The 18005-nt window shown below is 35.4% G+C and overlaps 1 protein-coding gene across 10 annotated transcripts in view; it reads left to right on the forward strand.

Moving 5' to 3' along the window:
• Positions 1 to 18005, forward strand: part of ZZZ3 (zinc finger ZZ-type containing 3) — a 58402-nt gene that overhangs the window by 17914 nt on the left and 22483 nt on the right. For all 10 annotated transcript variants that reach the window (XM_086842532.1, XM_086842527.1, XM_086842531.1 and 7 more), the window contains exons 2-3: positions 7426 to 7576; positions 9970 to 11531. In XM_086842532.1, the coding sequence (XP_086698658.1) occupies positions 10021 to 11531 (1511 nt within the window). In that variant the 5' untranslated portion in view covers positions 7426 to 7576; positions 9970 to 10020. The remainder of the gene's footprint in view (positions 1 to 7425; positions 7577 to 9969; positions 11532 to 18005) is intronic.

Raw genomic sequence — 18005 nt, forward strand, 5'->3', positions numbered from 1 at the left:
TGATTCAGATCAACTGTTTAGGTGTCTCTCTATTTGTTTACTGTTGTCACTAAGTAATGTTTGAATCCTTAAGCCAACTTAGCAATCCCCCTAAATTTAGCTGAGAGTAAACATCTCAGAACTGTAGAGAGCTTGCAGCTTTCACAAAAATTGTAGTCCCCTTCTTAAGGGGGATTTGAGCCCAATAGTTACCTGCTTTACGTGGTTTACAAGCAGTCTAGTCAGTGCATGTATGGGTTGGAATTTGCCTCACCATCCTTGATGTTTGGAGGTGGCCAGAGGAAGGAATGTGAAATTTTTCAGAACATTGGAGATGCAATGGCATGTGTGGCAGTGTGATGCCACGTTTAAGGCTACAAAACCAGCCCACTGCTGATCTGCTTATAGAGTAATGTGTATCCACTAGGTAGGTGAAAAAGCCTAGACTGGGGCAAAAGCATTATCAGGTGGGTGGAAAATAATCATGAGTGTAGATAGCTGGAAAAATAGCCCTTTCACTTTTTGTTTCTTTGGGGAGTAAATGTGTATTTTAAATTTTGAAGAAAAATATAGAACAAAAGCATTTTAATTCTGAAACAACACTGAAAATGTTTTACAGGAACTGTTGCATGCCTCACGTGTCCCTTTTCCAAACTCTGGGTTTGTATTTGCCTTAGTATAATGCAGGAGCACTTGAAAGCACAGACCACACAGAGCACCTGGTTGTGTGTGTGTGTGGCGCTGCTCTGAGTTGTACATCAGCCTTGTGAACCTTATGGAACTGATGCTGTGATTTTGCATATAAAAAGCTGCATTAATTGTTGCATTTCAAATGTATGCCCTTGACTGAAAATCATCTGGGATAAAAATGTTCCAGATAGTATTTCATACAATATGCACTTTACTGTGTACTTCATAAGGTAGCATGTTTGTAGTCACTGCTCTAAAAGTAGACAGAGTAGTAATTTCCAGTGTAATATTCTACAAAAATGAGCAAACTGGTTTATCCTGAGGCTTTTAAGAAAAAGTAAAGGAGCATTGACTTTCTCCATCAAGCTCCTTTTCATCTGTAACTGCTAGCAGGATTATTAAGTACTTGATGAACTCTCACAATTGCAGCCTACCTATGGGAAAAAGCAGTGTCTTTTTATGCTAGGTATTTTCTGTATATTGTAATAATAACTTCAGGGAATAAATAATGGTTTTCCTATTTATATAAAACTGTGTTCTGTGTTTAAAAGATTAAATACAATTGGAGTCTTCTTGTAGAGTAACAGTTTGATAAATGGTTACTGTAATTAAGTTAGTGTAATTAATTTTATAATGAGCTTTTCAAGAACCTGTGTGATTTAATGTATCTCAAAGATGTTAGTCACGTGTTTTTGTAATCCTGCACGGGAGATACTCTTTGGATAACAGGACAGCTAATTAGCAATTGAATGGTTTCACATGAAAAAGGCATATTATAATTTAGAGCGGGAATTTCACCTAGGATGATAAAGTGGATTGGGTGTGGTGATAAGGATATAGAAGGATGGCCAATAAATGAGGCTAAGCATAATTTTTTAACTGGGACATGGAAGTTATTTACATAGTCTGATTTTAATTTTCTTGGTAAATTAATTGTATCAGACACTGTGACTTTATTGACTAAATATTAGTCAGTAAAGTAGGTTCAGTTAGGGTGTTTACTTAAAGCTACTGTCCATATTCAGGACAAGTGCAAATTGTATGTAATGATCATTTTTGCATTTTTCTGTTAAGATGACATGCTAAAGATGAACACACCAGATAGTGTGTCAAAATGTGGAATGTGGTTTCTTGTTCCAAGGGACTGTGGTATACCATCTTAAAAAGTTCACATCTTCACCTTTTGTTGTGGCCATGTGATCCCAGGCTTGTGCTGCAGCATGTTGTCCTTTAATATGACCCACAGAGAAAATTGATTCATCCAGAGCTGTCTGAAAAGAAGAAGAGATTTGCAATTCTGACCTATTTATAGATTTATTTCTAGTATAGTTCCACAATAGTTGTGTTGACAGAGTTGTCCCAGGTATTGGAGACAGATAATTGGGATGAGTGCTATGTGATGTGTGTAGGTGAGTTGGGTGTAAGTAAAATCACAGATTCTGCCTGTTCCTTCTAGTTGTTCCCCATTCCAGTTTTCCTTTTTCATATTTGACAGCTTTCTGTCTTCTAGCAGTTCTTCAGGATTTCTAGTCTGTCTCTTTCTCCAGTCAGCATCCACTCATTTTGCCAATGTAGCTGCTCTCCTTAGCTGTGCATTCACATTTAGCATTCCCCTCAGCCTGCCTTCATCACAGCTCCACCGGGATTTTTGTTCTCAAGCAAATGCTTCTGTATGCAGAATCCCAATTTCTTACTCCAAAATATGGAGGAAGAAAACCTCCTTGAAGGAACAGTCAGATGTGTCTTAAGCAGCAAGAAGGGTTTAAAATAATTTCCATATTTGTGCACAGAAATGAGTAATTATTTTGACTGAGAATTCAGGAGAGAGACAGCAGGGTGGGAATATCAGTCTGAGACAGATGCTTCAATGTATAATTTCAGCACAAACTCTAATTTGGCCAAGATACAAGAAACTGAAAGCAGTTTAAGTGTTTCAGGCTTTAAAGAGAAGAAATTTGATATAGTGGTGGCTTTTCTAGAGTTCTGCTGTAAAGTCACACTTGTATAATTCATATTTAGTTTTATGTGAAGTAATTTTGCAATCTTATCCTGGAATGTCTGGCTGGAAGAGGGGTGATGCCTATATCACACCCATCGTCCCAGTAAGTTTCCTCATATAGGTAGCCCAGAAGAGTGAGAAATGCCAGTGCTGTCAGCAGTTTTGGATTGCACTGCTGAGTGGAAGTGGTGCAAAGGAACAGATGTACAGTGCTGGTCATTGTCATACAACTTTCTGGTTTGACCTTTTTTTCATAGTTTTAGAGAAGGAATAAGACAATGCTAGGAGGTGGTTGAGCTTTTGTTTGTTTTCATACATCCTGTTATTTAAGTACCAGTTCATTTTCTGTCTGTTGCATTTTGGTTTTCTTCAGGAGAAAGTAGAAATAGCATTCTACAAGAAGGTTCTAAAGAATTTTTTTCCTCTTATGTAGGAATAGGTTTGCCTAGCCTAGTAGACCTGTCTTTTTGAAAGAAGAAAAACAGCACATTGTACTATCCATTCTGGTTCTTTGCAGTCTTAGTTTTGAGTAAAAATTTCCCTTGCTAGTTTGCTAGCTTTTAAAACAGCTTGACAATTTCTTCATATTATTCTATTTTTTCTTTAATTATTTTGTCTTACTAGCCTTTTATTTGTGAGATTAATATAAGTAGTCCCATTCTGACAAACTATATTTTGACCATATGTAATATAGTCTTACTGTATCAGAGACAGTTGAAATCTCAAAATAACTCCAGTGACGTTTATTAATATTTTTTTTGCATTTAAGCTTTTGTTATAGCCTTAAGCTGCTTATTGTTAAGTATTATTTGAAGTAAGATCTTCATAATGTCTTTTGGTGGAGGTTATCTCTATCATTTGAAAGTACTGCTTGTTTTGATGTAATGTAGAATCAGAAGAATAAAATACTGTTTCCAGAAAACTGATTTCTTGCTCATGTAGTTCTGTGAAACTCACTATGTGTGGGAAGAGATGCTGGCATACTCTAGATGCGATAGACTGCTGAATATAATTTGTTAAATGAAATTCATCCCTAATTTAGTAATACTACTTTGTTAGGAAGAGATGTGTTTTCTATGTGGAAATAATCCAAAATCTTGATTAATCTGGTGTCTCTGCAGATTCTCATCTTTTTAGAGGTGCTAATTTTTCTGTCTTGGGCGAATGCTTCTGTAAGGGATTAGATTCTTCTTGCATAAATAGCTGCTGCTTTCAGTTTTTAAATATGTAATGTTAAAAGCAAAATCCATGCTCTGCAGAGAATTTAAGAACTGCTATTTTATACCACAGAGATCCACCAGTTTTATTTATTACTTTGGGCAATTAGATATGTGTGTCACATTTGCTCTTGTAAATGGTAACTTTGCCAGTAGCAGATATTGTCTCTGAAGTAATTTCGGGATTTACTGAAGTGTGGTACTAGAGAGTGCTCCTGCTGTCAAATATTCACAAATGCTGTATCTGAACACCAGGAAAAATTTGAATCTTATCACTGCACTATTATCACTGAGCATGCTGATTGTTACATGAGACTCAGAAGAACAAAAAGAGAACAGATTATTTCTCTTCAATATGAAAATGATTCATTATACTCTAGATCAGATGAGCACACAGTTCTGTTTTCTAGGATTGAATTGTTGTGGAAGACTTTAGATTTTGCCCATTTTCATCAAACAGTGACAAACAACTATTGGAGACTTCTCTTGAAAGCCTGTTCTCCCTGATTTGTTTAATGTTGTATGTAATGTTAATTTATCCATCTGAAGTTCCATATATATAATTCCACCACAGCTATAGTAGAGACATCTTTAGCTTACTGATTTCTGGTCTAGTATACTCCCAGTGTATTCAGGTATTGACTGCTTTTTCTCACTGTCTCTTTTCTAGCTTAGGGCCATGTGGAACATACTTGTAACTTCATCCATGTTTCTGAGTTCCTTTACACAATTGGTCTCATACTTGACTCTTAGTCAGTACTAGCGTAACCCAGAAAAAAAACTGGTTACTCTGCCTATTTAGGAAGGGTTTTCCTCATTTTGCTGTCTTTAGTTCTTGTTTTTTATCTCTATGTAAATTTGTTTCCTTTGTTGCTACAAGTTTTCATGCACACAGTTCAACATTCAGTAACTTTACAAAGTAGGCTGGTGGTTAAGTTAAATAAAAATTCTAGCATAATGTGAATATGGTGTGTGTTGGTAGAGTCTGCCTAAAGAGTATGTTTAAGGGTTCTTAAATGCAAAAATGTGTACCCAGAAATGCATCCTGTGGTGGCATGAAATGCTTGATTGTATGTAAAATGGACAATTTCTGCAAGCAGTCTCACTCTGAAGATTGTCCATACTGATTAATGTGTGACCATTTCCATATGGTTTCAGCAGCAGCATTTGCTCACTGGCTTCTTACACAGATCCTTCCCCACAAGAGACAAACTGAGAGGTTTATTTCAGAGCTCTGTCTGCATTACACTCTAACCTGTAACTTGCTAATTTTTAGTGGGATCTGCAGACCACAGTGTGTTGTTTCTTATAGCTGATTATCACTCTTCAAACTTTGAATCTTTATTGCAGTATTCCAGTATTCTTTCTTAAATGTTAATGTGGTTCCCTGAAGAAAGGCTTTTAGACCTAAAAGCTTATTTAGTTTCCTTTGCACTCCTTATTCCAACTCATAAATATCTTCTAAAATGAATGGTGTCCAAAATATTAAATTACTCTTGCACTGAATTTCTCTGCCGCAGAAGATGCGGTTGTTCTAAGTGAAAAATGTCATTGTAATTGGTTATGCAATGTAAAGGAATAATAGTTAATTTTCAAGACAGTTTTTCCAAGGAAACTTCTGGGAAAAATTATGTAACTGTTCACTTATTACGCCCTTGTGAATGTTGTTTTCTAAGTTTTAAGTGTAATTAAGGTGCCATCATTTCACTGTATACTGATTAAAGTTTCCTGGTTTTTTAAATTGTTATTCCCTCCTCCATCCCTGCAAACTGCAACCAGACAAAAAATTCTGACTAAGTAAAACTTTTTTTACCCACCTTGATTTCTACTCTTTGATATTTACACAATCTTTTTGCTGAGTATAAAATGCTTCAGCTGCCCCCCGAGGCAAATAGACACAGCTGGGGTTGTGTCTTTCCTACTGTAAGTAAAATAGGGTTGTTTTGGTTTTTGGAAAATCAGGAGAGATGAGGTGTACAAATCTGACAAAATACTAACATTTCTATTCCAGCCATTCCTGAAACAACTTCTTCATATGTTCTTTACTTAGGACTGGTAAAGTAAATGAAAATTACGAGATTGGGTTGCCTTCTGATTGGCTCACTGTTATATTTTGCTTAAATGTTTTGTTTAAATGCTTTTTTTCTTTAAATGTATTTTGTATTTTTACCAAAGTTACTGAGCTAGTATTTTTATTTGGTATCTTGTTCTTTTGCAAAAATTGGTCAGACTGTCATACTTCCAGTGTCTCCAGGGGCATCAGTTAAAGGGATCTTTAGGAAAGGCAACAACGTGGATTAAGAGTAACATGCATTTTCAAGTGGTTGTCTTTGTCTTCTTGTTCTTCCATTCTTTGTCTTATTATGATGATAGTTCTCTACTGTTTGCTTAATTGAGAAATGCCATTGAATAAATGAAACCTGATTTGATTTAGTTACCTACATAATAGAATTTATGATACTTCATGTAGCATTACTATAGAAACATTTTCTGTTTCTGAATTTTACTGCAATTAGACATAATTAATGTTCTCTTATGCAGCTCAGTTTGTATTTTGAATTGGCAACTTACTGGTGAATGAATTTTCTGTTCTTACCAGTATGAAGTCTTAACTAGTTGAAAGTAAAGACAATTTCCAGTAATCTAAATATCAAAACTGTGTAGAATGAAGACTATGGAGGAACCTGTCAGCTTGTGTTTTAGACTGTGAAGTTTTGAATTGTCAAGATGAAAATAAGGTCACTTGTATGAAGTCAATAGAATATGAAGAAAGCTTCAATATAACCAGTGTTCTTTAGTGAATTACAGTGCTTTCATAGTACTAGATGTTCTTAAATTAAATGTGATTGCTGGTGTGGTTTTTCAAGTAGTAACTTGGCAGTTGGCACAGATGCCTAAATTGGAGACAACTGAAAACACTGTGTGACTTTTGGATCTGTAGATGTATTTCATCTTTCAATATCCAAAATATTTCACTACAAACGAGGTACTATGCATTGTTTTCCTGGGATGAAGAATAGGTTTAATGTGAACTCTAGAAAGCTTTTTAGTCCCATTGTATAGATGAAGGTTATTCAGGGATTTGGAGCCAATATAAGTTTAGAGGTCTGCTCTGTTAATTAAACAGCAGAGTTTTTCACTGTGTGTCTAACAATAAAATGCATTTGACAGTGCATTTCATAATTCATTAGTTATAATAATACCTTTCACTACTTGTTTTCTTGTGTCTCTTCAAATACCTTCTGAAACTTGAACACTAACAGGACTCCTGTGAATTTGTTTGCTTGCACATTTAGTGTGTGATACAATGAATCACTTAGAAACTACCAAGAAAGACGTTTTACATTTGAAACCTAGATTAGAATTTCACATACTTAATTACTTTATAGCATATTGATCTTTCTTTTATTAGGGCACTTCTAAAATTGATCATTTCTTCTTTAAAAAGCTGTTATTCTTTATATGTCCTATTGCATTCTTCTTCATTTTCGGTGTGGTAATTTAAATATTTTATTGATATCTTTGTCTTTTTCTCAACAGTTTTCAAAATCTGGTTAATGTGATGGCATAAACTAGTAAAGCTTTTGGAGTACATGATGGATATCAGCAACTGTGATTGATATTATTGGAGTGGTACAGTAAGAGCCTGCTGTATGAAATGCCAGTTTACATTTCTTCTAGTTTTGCAATGGTAAGTTTTTTACATTTGTACTATAGAAATAATCACTTTTTGTCTTGTCATGTAAGGGATTTTTCTTTAGAAAGTATCATATCAGCAAATCAGTAAAGATTTCTCTCTTACATATGATTTCTAAAGTCTGTTGAGTTCAGCAGTAATTACTAACCAAAGTATACATTTGAATTTGGTTTAGGTTATTTTATTGGTATTGATTTGAAATGCCAGTTACTCACCCCTAATGTTTGCTAGCTTTGATTAGAACAACCTAGGGGAAATGGAGTATGTAAATAAACCCTGTTTTTCATGTTAGGGTTCAACCCCAAATCACTCTGCAGATCACTCTCCAGATGGTACTGAGCTTGTGTGCAGAGGGAGAATATGCAGGCAAGTTTATCCATGTGGAAGATAGGTGTAAAAACTATTACAGAAAGCACATAGTGTTTTGCTGTCTTCAGTCAGCTGCTGATGTTTGACCATTTGCTGCTTGACAGGTTGTTTATATTTCCTCTCAAGGCAGAGTGTGTTGGAGAGCTCTCATTTACTTAATTTTAAGTGGACAGAATGAAAGTCAGCACTGCAGCATCTCTTTAGATGTATTTTCAAGAATACAAAAAGTGCACCTTTCCAGGCATTCATCTAAGGCAGCAGGACTAGCTAACAAGGAGGGCTGTAGCAGCACAAATAAATCGGTTTTGAGAACATTTGAAATTTGCATTTTTTAATCATCTTTTTCTTTGTTGCACTTTTGTACTGTTGTACACAGTTGTGTACAGAGCTATATCACATGTACACAAAATTCTGTGCTTTCTTCTACAGTTTTGTCCAGAACTACACCAAGCAATACTGTTAGGATACATTGCTTTCCTTAAGATACACTGCTTGCATTGTGAATTCCTAAACACACAGTACAGTAAATACTGGTAATTGTTAAACAGAATTGTACTGGATGAGAGAATACTTGTCTTGTCCCATTCTTTTTTTGACAATTAAATAATTGATTTGGGAGAATTTATGTGTTTATGTTCTTTTTTTCCTCTTTTCTGAAAATGAAAAACACCTCTAGTACAGTTTTCTTCATTTGTTATTTTCAGTGTTTCTAAGTAATGTGTGAAAGATTTTATTCAATATTTAAAATTTGTAATCCTCACATCATATGGCAGTTGAATGGGTTTGTATAATTTGGAATTTGGGTAGATGAAAATGGGAAGGTGTGCCATTATGCACAAATGTGTATCCATTTATTAGCAAGGCTGTTATGACAGATCTGTGGTGATACAGAGTTTGACACATTAAACTTTTAAAGATTAAATGAATAAAAGGGTAAGACTGAACTGAGTTCTCTTAAAAATTATTTCAAGATACTGAGCAGGTCAAGTACTCCTACATTTCACCTTGAAATGTGAAATACAGGCACTCTGAAATGGGATGTTTTAAACTTTGAGTCTGAATTTACTTAAATCTGATGTGAGTGATGATTCATCTCACCAGCTGAGAGGCAAACAGCCTTTCAGTACCTCAGAGGAGATTCCTGATAGAGTCAGGCTTTTGTTGTCATAAGTGACAGAGAAGTAGGAGAGGCCCCACCTGTGTGTCAGAAAAAGTATTTTTGTTTTAAGGACTGGAGCAGGTTGCCTAGAGAAGTTGTAGAATATCTGTACGCAGTGTTTTTCAAGACCCAGCTGGATAATGTTCCATGTAACTAAATCTGAATTTAAGCTTCATGTTCATTTGAATGGGAGGGTGGATAGGATTCCCTCCCAAAGGCGTTTCCAGCTGGAATGATTTTATGATTCTGATTCAGAAATTTTATTTCAATTTTTCCAATGGTAGCTTCAAGTATTTTTTAGTGGTGTGCTTTATTTTTTTTGAGTTCCTTGCTAAATTAGAATTGCAGTTCTGTTTTGTTATTTATGAGAGATTTGTTTTTTCTTTAAGCAACAATGGAGTAAGCAAGTGCAATTTTAATGGTTTACTTCTTAGTCTGTGAAACCACATAACTGGAATCTGTGGGATATTAAGAATGCAATCTCATACCTTTTACTTGAACAGACAAATTTAAATAATAATACCAATACATTATAACATATGTACAATTACATAAAAATAGTGTCTTTTAGTAACTAGAGACTAACTGGAACATCCCAGGCTTACATAAGGCATAAATATGAGCAACACTCACACAAGTACTGAAGCCAGAATAACCACAAATACCAAGTCAGCTACTTTGTAGCTGAGATGGAAAAATTGAATGCACTAAAGAAATACCATGGAAAGAAGCAGTATGAATACATTGAATGGTCTTATTCAGTTTGACATTAGTACGTTTGTGACAATATTTGCTGATTTCAGATTTGCTGTGTCTCTAGATGTTTTTAAAATGTTTTTTCTGACTGTTTTTTTTGAAGGTTTCCCAGTGAGTGGATCACGATGAACATACTTTAGGGACTTGCCATAGTATGGCTGCTTCTCGATCTACTCGTGTTACAAGATCTACAGTGGGTTTAAATGGTTTGGATGAAAATTTCTGTGGTAGAACATTAAGGAACCGTAGCATTGCTCATCCAGAGGAAGTCTCACCTCATCCTCAAATCCGATCCAGGTCACCAAAGAAGAGGCCAGAGTCTGTGCAAACTCAGAAGGGCAGCAGTGGTGGCAGAACTACTGATCTGAAACAGCAGAGCGCTCGGGAGTCATGGGTGAGCCCTAGAAAGAGAGGGCTGTCCACTTCGGAGAAGGATAATGGTGATAAGCAAACTGTGGAAAATAGTGAAAAAAAACAAGCAGAAGCTGTTTCACCAGTTTTGAAACGAATTAAACGCTGTCTACGTTCGGAGGCACCCAACAGTTCTGAAGAAGACTTGCCCACTAAGGCAGAGAAGGAGTCATTGGAGCCTAAGAGCTTAGTGTCGGACAATGATGCAGCCTCCACAGGGACTAAGCGAGCTTGTAGATGTCTTATATTGGATGATTGTGAGAAAAGGGAAGTTAAAAAGGTGAATGTCTGTGCAGAAGGGTTTAATAATTCTGCAGTAGTTGAAGAGGTTGCAGGTTATCAGACTGTCAATGGAGTTGGTGAGAGAGACTCAAATTCTCTTAACTGTGATGACTGTCAGCTTGATGGGAATACTAAGCAAAACAGTGCTGGTTCCCATACACCCAAGGACAAAACAGTAGCAGAAAATGGAAACTCATTTGCCCATTCTTCATTGTTGCTTAATAGCAGCAAAGAGGACAGTGTTGTAGACCATTATGTGCCTTGCACAAACTCTCAAGAACAGGTAAAGTTAGAGGACCACAAAACAGTAAATGACTGCTTGCCTGAGGAGCATGCTAATCAGGCATTTGAGCCAGCTACAGGGTCCTTTTCTGAAATCCAGTCATCTTTGTTAAGGGATTCAGAGGAGGAGGTGGATGTTGTGGGAGATAGCAGTGCCTCTAAGGAACAGTGTGCTGAAAACACCAATAGCAACCTGAATACTCACCATGACAGTGCATCAATCTCAGGTGAACCTGAACCACATTCTTCAGTGCTGAACTGTGTTTCAGCTCAGATGACAAATATGTTGGAGCTTCAAGAACACAGATACACGTTGAGAACTTCACCACGAAGGGCTGCCCCTGCCAGAAGTAGCCCTACTAAAAATAACTCTCCTTGTAGAGAAAACGGACAGGTTGAGGAAAATAATCTTAGTCCTACTGAAAAGAATGTACCTGTAGGTATTAATAATATCAATGGATCTCCCAAAAAATCTGAAGAAATCAAACAGAATGAAAAAGAGAAAAATAGTAATACAGGGGATCATGGGAGTGATGGACTAAGAAAGCCACTTTCTGAGTCTAGGCTTGTTGCTGGATATGTGCCGTCTGCCAAAGAGAGTGCCAACATCCACACTGCAGAGGAGGATGAGGAAGAGCCTGATGTGTATTACTTTGAATCAGATCATGTGGCATTGAAACACAACAAAGAGTATGTGTAACTATGGTAACCATGAATTCTGCTTTTGTTTCTTACCAAAAATATATTATTACAAAAATTATTAAGTACTTAACGTACTTCCACAAAAATTTAAATCCTTTATAATTTTCATACTTTTCAGTCTTCATTTTTCTTGTTTCTACCTCAAGAAAAATTAAACTCTATTTAATATGCAGTATGGTACAGCAATGTGGTTTATACATTTCTAGCAGTCAGGATTCTTGAGCCAGAACTTGGGTTTTTTTGAGTTTCTTTGTGTTTCTGTTTCTTTAAAAATGCATCTTGTATTTTCTCTTAAAATCTATCTGGAGGGAAGACCAAAGGAATTATAACCTTTAATTAGATTTCAGTCATTTATTGGTATATCCAATGGACACTGCAGGTGCAGCTTATACAATTATCATTCTGCTGTGTGTAAAAGTTAAAGTTAGATACTTTTCTTGGAGTGTCATGGGAAAGAACTCAGCAATATTGGGTTCAGAAAGATGAATTGATAAAATGTAGCAACTTTCTCCAAAGTAAATTATGTCTACATTGCTATTTTTATTTATTTTTCATTTATTAATTATTATTATTACTACTACTAATACAACAATTATTTTGCTCTGAGGTTTTTTTTTATGTTTATCAGCTAAATGTCTGTAAGTAGATCTGTGGTAACTTTACCTTGTGGTAAATGTGCAAGAGATTTTTGAAACAAAACAGTGATTCACTGAAAAAAGTTTACATGGAAGAAATTTGTTTTCAAGTAGTAGATCAGGACACAGTTTTTTATTTCACAGTGTTTGTAATGCTGTTTTGACTCCTGTGTTTTGCTGTTTATTAGATGTTCTGTATTTTGTTGTGAGTTCTGAAAGGCCAAGTGCAGATGTTCTTCAGCTTGGTTTGTAGGAAGGGTTGAAGCACTGGAAATAGTTCAGTGTAAATGTAGTAAATGTTCACAGCACAGGTACTGTGAATATGGGGCATGAGGCACAGATGATTGTTTAATCCAGTATGACTGGATTTTTGATATTAGAGTTGCATTGTTTATATAGCGAAGTTTTGTTCAGTATTGGATATGGATAAATCATTTTAATCAGAAAATTTTAAATTTGAGCATGGGTTAGACAAACTGTGATTTCAGAATAATGATCAAATATTTGCAGCTTCAGCCATCAGTCCAAAGTGGACTTTCCCCAGTAGATAGAAAGAAAATGACGAATGGGGAAAACGGACTGTTGTCTTTTAACTCTCTTAAGATGATTTTGTATCTGTATGTAATATGACTTCATCTGATGTTAGTGCACATATTCTTTAGTAATGTGGTGTGATGGTAGGGCGTTTTATGTATAAGGAAAAAATACTGTAAAAATAAAAGTAGTTTCTTCTATTCTTAAACACAGATCTTAATTGTCCTTGGAAATTTCAGGTGTGCCCTAGTGTTAGGATTTGAACATAGGCAGTTCTGAAGAAATGGGTAGTTGTTGTTCAGATTGGCAGCCTGTTTGAGACTGTGTTGGGGAGCTTTTGAAACTGCAAGTAGGACTTAGTGACTTGCTGCTGACTTGTTGCCTGAATGCAGAATTCCAAAAGAAGTGGTTATTGTTTTTATTCTGTCTTATATTTCTACTTTCCCAAAGAGAAGCATGCTACTGGGGGGTGGCAGTGTTAGCCGTGTCTTTTCTTCACTAAAAAAGTTTTGATAGAACTGGAAAATTACAGGCCATCCTTTTTTGTTGTTTACATTTATAAGGAAATAAGTCTGGTATGTTGATGGTTCTGCATGGTATTAATATACTTCTAAAGAACTTAAGTCAATATATTGACATTTAATTGCAGTTGTCATTTATCCAGAATTTCATACTTCAAGAGTAAATCAAGTGCACTGCACTATATCCAGTTTTAAAAATAGCAAAGTTCATTAGAGGATACTCTTAATTCGTGTGTAACAGTTTTTGAATAGTGTCTTAATTATCCCCTTGTTTAATCTCATTTGTTACTTACTATCTAAAGTATTACACTAAAAAAAACCAAACCTTAGCCAGTCAGTTTACCTGAAATGTATTCCCTGATTGTTCAGTTGCAAAGAATTCCAGGGTTCCCATGTTATTAATGTAGATTTAGCAGGAGGTAAAGGATATTCATTAGTTTGTGATAGTTCTGGCTAAGCCAAGTGTTCCGGTGCTCTGCATATCACATCTTTGAATGGTACAGTTTTGTTTTTCTGTCCTTCATCAGTTTGGGATTGTTGGGGGTGATTTTTTCTGTGGTTTATGTTTCTGTTCTCTTTTAAAAGCTGATTCAGAGAGACATTAGCATCTTGGCTAGATTGAGGAGGCAGATTTCTCCAAGAAGGCATTAGTAAAATTCTTCGAATGTTCCATGGCAGGAAAAATATACTTTCCTCTGTCATACAAGCAATTTTATATGGCTGCAAACTTAGATCATTTCTTGTTACATTACATAGCTTAGTGACATACACATTAATACAGTTGATTTTCACTCTCAAAGAAATTATTGTGACATTGGTAAAATAGGAATATACAGGAACCTTTAAGAGCTGTTGATAAGACTTGCTATAAGAAAAAAAAAACAAACTGAATGTAAGTTGCTGTATTTCTGTATGAATTCTGTTGCTTTTTGAATCTTAACATGTTTAAACAATATTCATATGTTAATATTTCTGGGAAAACTGGATGATATAATAGGAGAAACAGCTATCACAGATTATGGAATATTATTATTCAGAGAGAAAGCTGAAATGATGGATGTTCCCACAACTTCTTAATTAAAATAGATCTGTCCTATAAAGATGGAGATGAGATCTCTAAGCAGAAATTTTATCACAACATAGACATTTTTGTAGATAATAACAGACTGATCTGGGGGTTGTATAGTTGTAAAGTGTTGTTAATCTTTTCTGTTTCTACACACATAATTGGAATTTTTGTGTATTGTAACTGCTCTCAGAAAAGTGTGGTTTTGTGTATATTTCAGAATTTTGATTCTATGTTCTAACTCAGAAATGTTCGCATTTCCTCCTGAGATACTTTTATCAAGGCTGAACTTCCTGATTTAAAACTTTCTACACTGCTGAATTTTATATGCTGTGCTTAGTATTTTGCATATGTCTTTCCTCAGGCATTTCTCATATCTCTTTGCTGTATCTTTTTACACTGTAATTCGATCTCATACTGCAGCAGCTTACTTTAATTCTCTGTCTGGTGCAGTATTTTATTCTCAGTAATTTCTGCCTTTGCCCAGTGTTTCATTTAGTGCCCTTTTTTCGTTTTGGTTTTGTTTTTTTTTTGCTTCTCTATTTCCTTTGAAGGCTTGCAGTGTTTGGCGGGTATTAGCTTGCACAAAGGGACAATCCTTGTTTGATTCTTAGACCTGGATTCTAGATGAAAATGTGATTGAGGAATTGAGATTTCACATGCATATAATGTGTTGCAGAAGGAATTTCTAGGGTTCTGTAAACTGCAGTGGCTTTACAGGAACCACTCAGAGCTGGAGGCAAGATCACTGAAACCAAAGCCTTATGCACAAGCAGTTCCCTACAGGCATTTAATGCTAAGAGTTAGGACCTTGTTCAGTAGATAGGTATTTTCATGTATCTTTATTACTTGATAATATTTAAAATTGTAATATCTGCACTGGCATTTATAGTGAAGATTAAATGAGTATTTTGATACATCTCTTAAAAGCCATTTTAAACTCTTAAATACATTTCCACCAGGTCTTGTGGAGAGATCTTGGAAACACAGACGACCGTGCAGGGTCATGCAACAACCAGATTTACATATACTTAACAATTGATGATAATACCGTTTATGTCTTTGGATCCACCATTAATATTATATGAATGTGAGAAAGAAAAGAAATATTTTTAGTATTTCCTGTGGCATAGGTTTTATATTTTATTTAGTCACAAATTTTCTGCCTAAAGAATCAAATTAAAGCAGTTCTGTAGAAAAGTTCATCTTACTGCATTTGAATTGTTAGAATAGGACTTGGTGTACCTTGCCATACTAGTTATTTGAGAACTGCCTTAAACACAATCTTCTTTAAGTGTAACTGGAATGTCCTTTTCCTAAATTTCTAATTTTCTAACTTTACCTGTGCTGGGTTTTCCCTTAACTGGAAAAGTTAAAAATATCCATGTCTGTCTTCAAATATATTGGCTAATAATGATAGATCAGTTTTATAAATAAAACCTGTATATTCAGCTATGTGTCTCTGAATTACAGTTAAATTGATGACACGGTAGGGGTTTATTTTAATGTACAGATAAGTCTTAACATTCCTTTATTATGATGTCATGTAGCTATCAGTAGCTAATAATTCATTTTCCTGAGATGTCAGTTTTAATCTGTGGGAATTCTTCTGACTTTGTTTCATCTTAAGGAATAAAGGAATTGGTGTAAATCAAATTACTTTTCATAGCAGCAGTTTAAATCCATACCTCTGAGTAATTTATAGAATATATCACCAATATAAAATAATTGATGAAGTATGCAATTTTAGTGAAGAAAAAGAGAAGTTACTAATTTTAGAAAACCAAGCATAAATGCCATATATATTAGATTACAATGTGATTTAATTCTTCCTTTGTTCCACAAAACTGGTATGGTATACAGTGATATTTTTCTTAAATTACCTATTAATGTAAAACGGAAGCATGAAAAGTCAGTGTTTTTACAGAGAGTAGTTTGTCTGGTAGATTGGTCTAAGTAACCAAAATCAAGATTGGCTTTAAGTAAAATTGTGTAGAAGTTAGATGCTGCAGGTAGTTGATCCACAGAATAGAAATACAATAGAGATCAATTAGAAACTTATGACTTTCTGGTCATTTTCAGTTTGCTTTTGCAGGTAATTGTGTTATTAAAACGTGACAGTATAACAGGCATGCAACCACATTTATTTATGAAATCTTTGTATTTTACTGCAACTTAAAGTATGAAGTATTTTAAGAATTTTTTGCTGCCAGCATTACAGTTTTATCATATTCTGTAAGATAATTTCTGTCTGTAAATACTTGTCAGAGGAATAGTTATGTGACACAAAATATTTGCAGGACTAAAGGTTAAGGTTTAGTTAAGAATATTGTAGTAATACAATCATATTTTATAGTTACATAAACTATTCAGTAAAGACTAGAGCTCTTACTTCGCAAGAGATAATGCCTTGGGCATGTGCTGCATCAGCTTTTTGCTCCCTAGGAATGGGCATGCTCTGGGAGCCATTAAATGTCAGGTACATTTGTCACATTTGTTTTTCTTCCCTGAGCAGAGGCATCTTGCTGCCAGCCACAGCACCATGCCAGTGAGCAGCCCTAGCAAACTCAGTGCAGTCCTCACTTAAATAGTGCATCCTGTGGAAAGTAAAGCTTGATTGCTTTTGGGATTTGTGTCCTTTACCCCTTGAATTCCTTCCTGGTTTGCCTGCTTTTCTTTTTCTGCCTACGTCTATGTTCTCACTTCCAAGAGTTCTCTGTTGCAGCAATCCACTCCGGGAAAAGAGTGTGGATTTCCAGTGCAGAGATGTTTCCCTGTTGGCTGCCTTGATGTGGCACCTCTGGATGTGTGGGCTGATGGATTGATGGAGGAATATGACAAGTAACAGTTGAATTCTGCTTGGCTGTCTCTTGTAGTGACAGTAGTTATGGTCTCGCCTCCTTTCCAAGCTGCCAGTTCTTGGAGAATACACAAGAATTTGGTTTGTCTTTCCAATTTCCTTGGTCAACATGGACCAATAATCATGGAGGGGAAAAATACACAAATACATAAAAAAACCCAACCACAAGCAACAAGAAACCCATTATTCTAATATAAAAAAAATGTGTAGAAAATTGTTTTTCTTCTTGTTCATTTGGAAGTGCTTGCCATTTCTAAGGATGCTCATTAGTAAATTCATCTAAACTGGAAAATTAAGGTTTAATAAATAATATAAATGGTTTTGAGCTGTAGGAAATACCAATTGGAAGCAAGTATCAAATGCTACAGGAATCATGGTCCTGACTTAAAAAAAAAAAGAGCAAGAAAGCCAAGAAAAGATGGGGCAGTAATATATTGACCCAGTGCAGCTGTGTGGAGAGCAAGGCTCTGGCTGTGGTTTTGGCTGCTGACACAAGGACACTTAAAAGCAGAAGCAGCAAATTGTGGTTATACCAGTTATGTCAGTGTCAATTTGTGTGGTGGAACAAGGAATAAATTAATGTTACCATAATTGCCTACTTGGTAGGGATCACTAAAATATTAGTAAGCATAATGATGCTGCCAAGATGACAAGAACAAAGAGACTGCCATTTGCTTTGAGAATGGATTATCTTTATTTGTCAGTTTTAACTAACCCAGCTTGAAATTGCTTCATTACTTGGCATACAGTGATTTTAAATTTTAAGTTTTTGTTCTGGTCTTTCATGAAGTTTTGACAGCATCTTCAGCATGAACCGCAAAACTAACCAGCAGTATCTTTTAAAAA

This window comes from Cyanistes caeruleus, chromosome 9 (assembly GCF_971803275.1).
Source record: "Cyanistes caeruleus chromosome 9, bCyaCae1.hap1.1, whole genome shotgun sequence".
Taxonomy (NCBI): Eukaryota; Metazoa; Chordata; class Aves; order Passeriformes; family Paridae; genus Cyanistes; species Cyanistes caeruleus.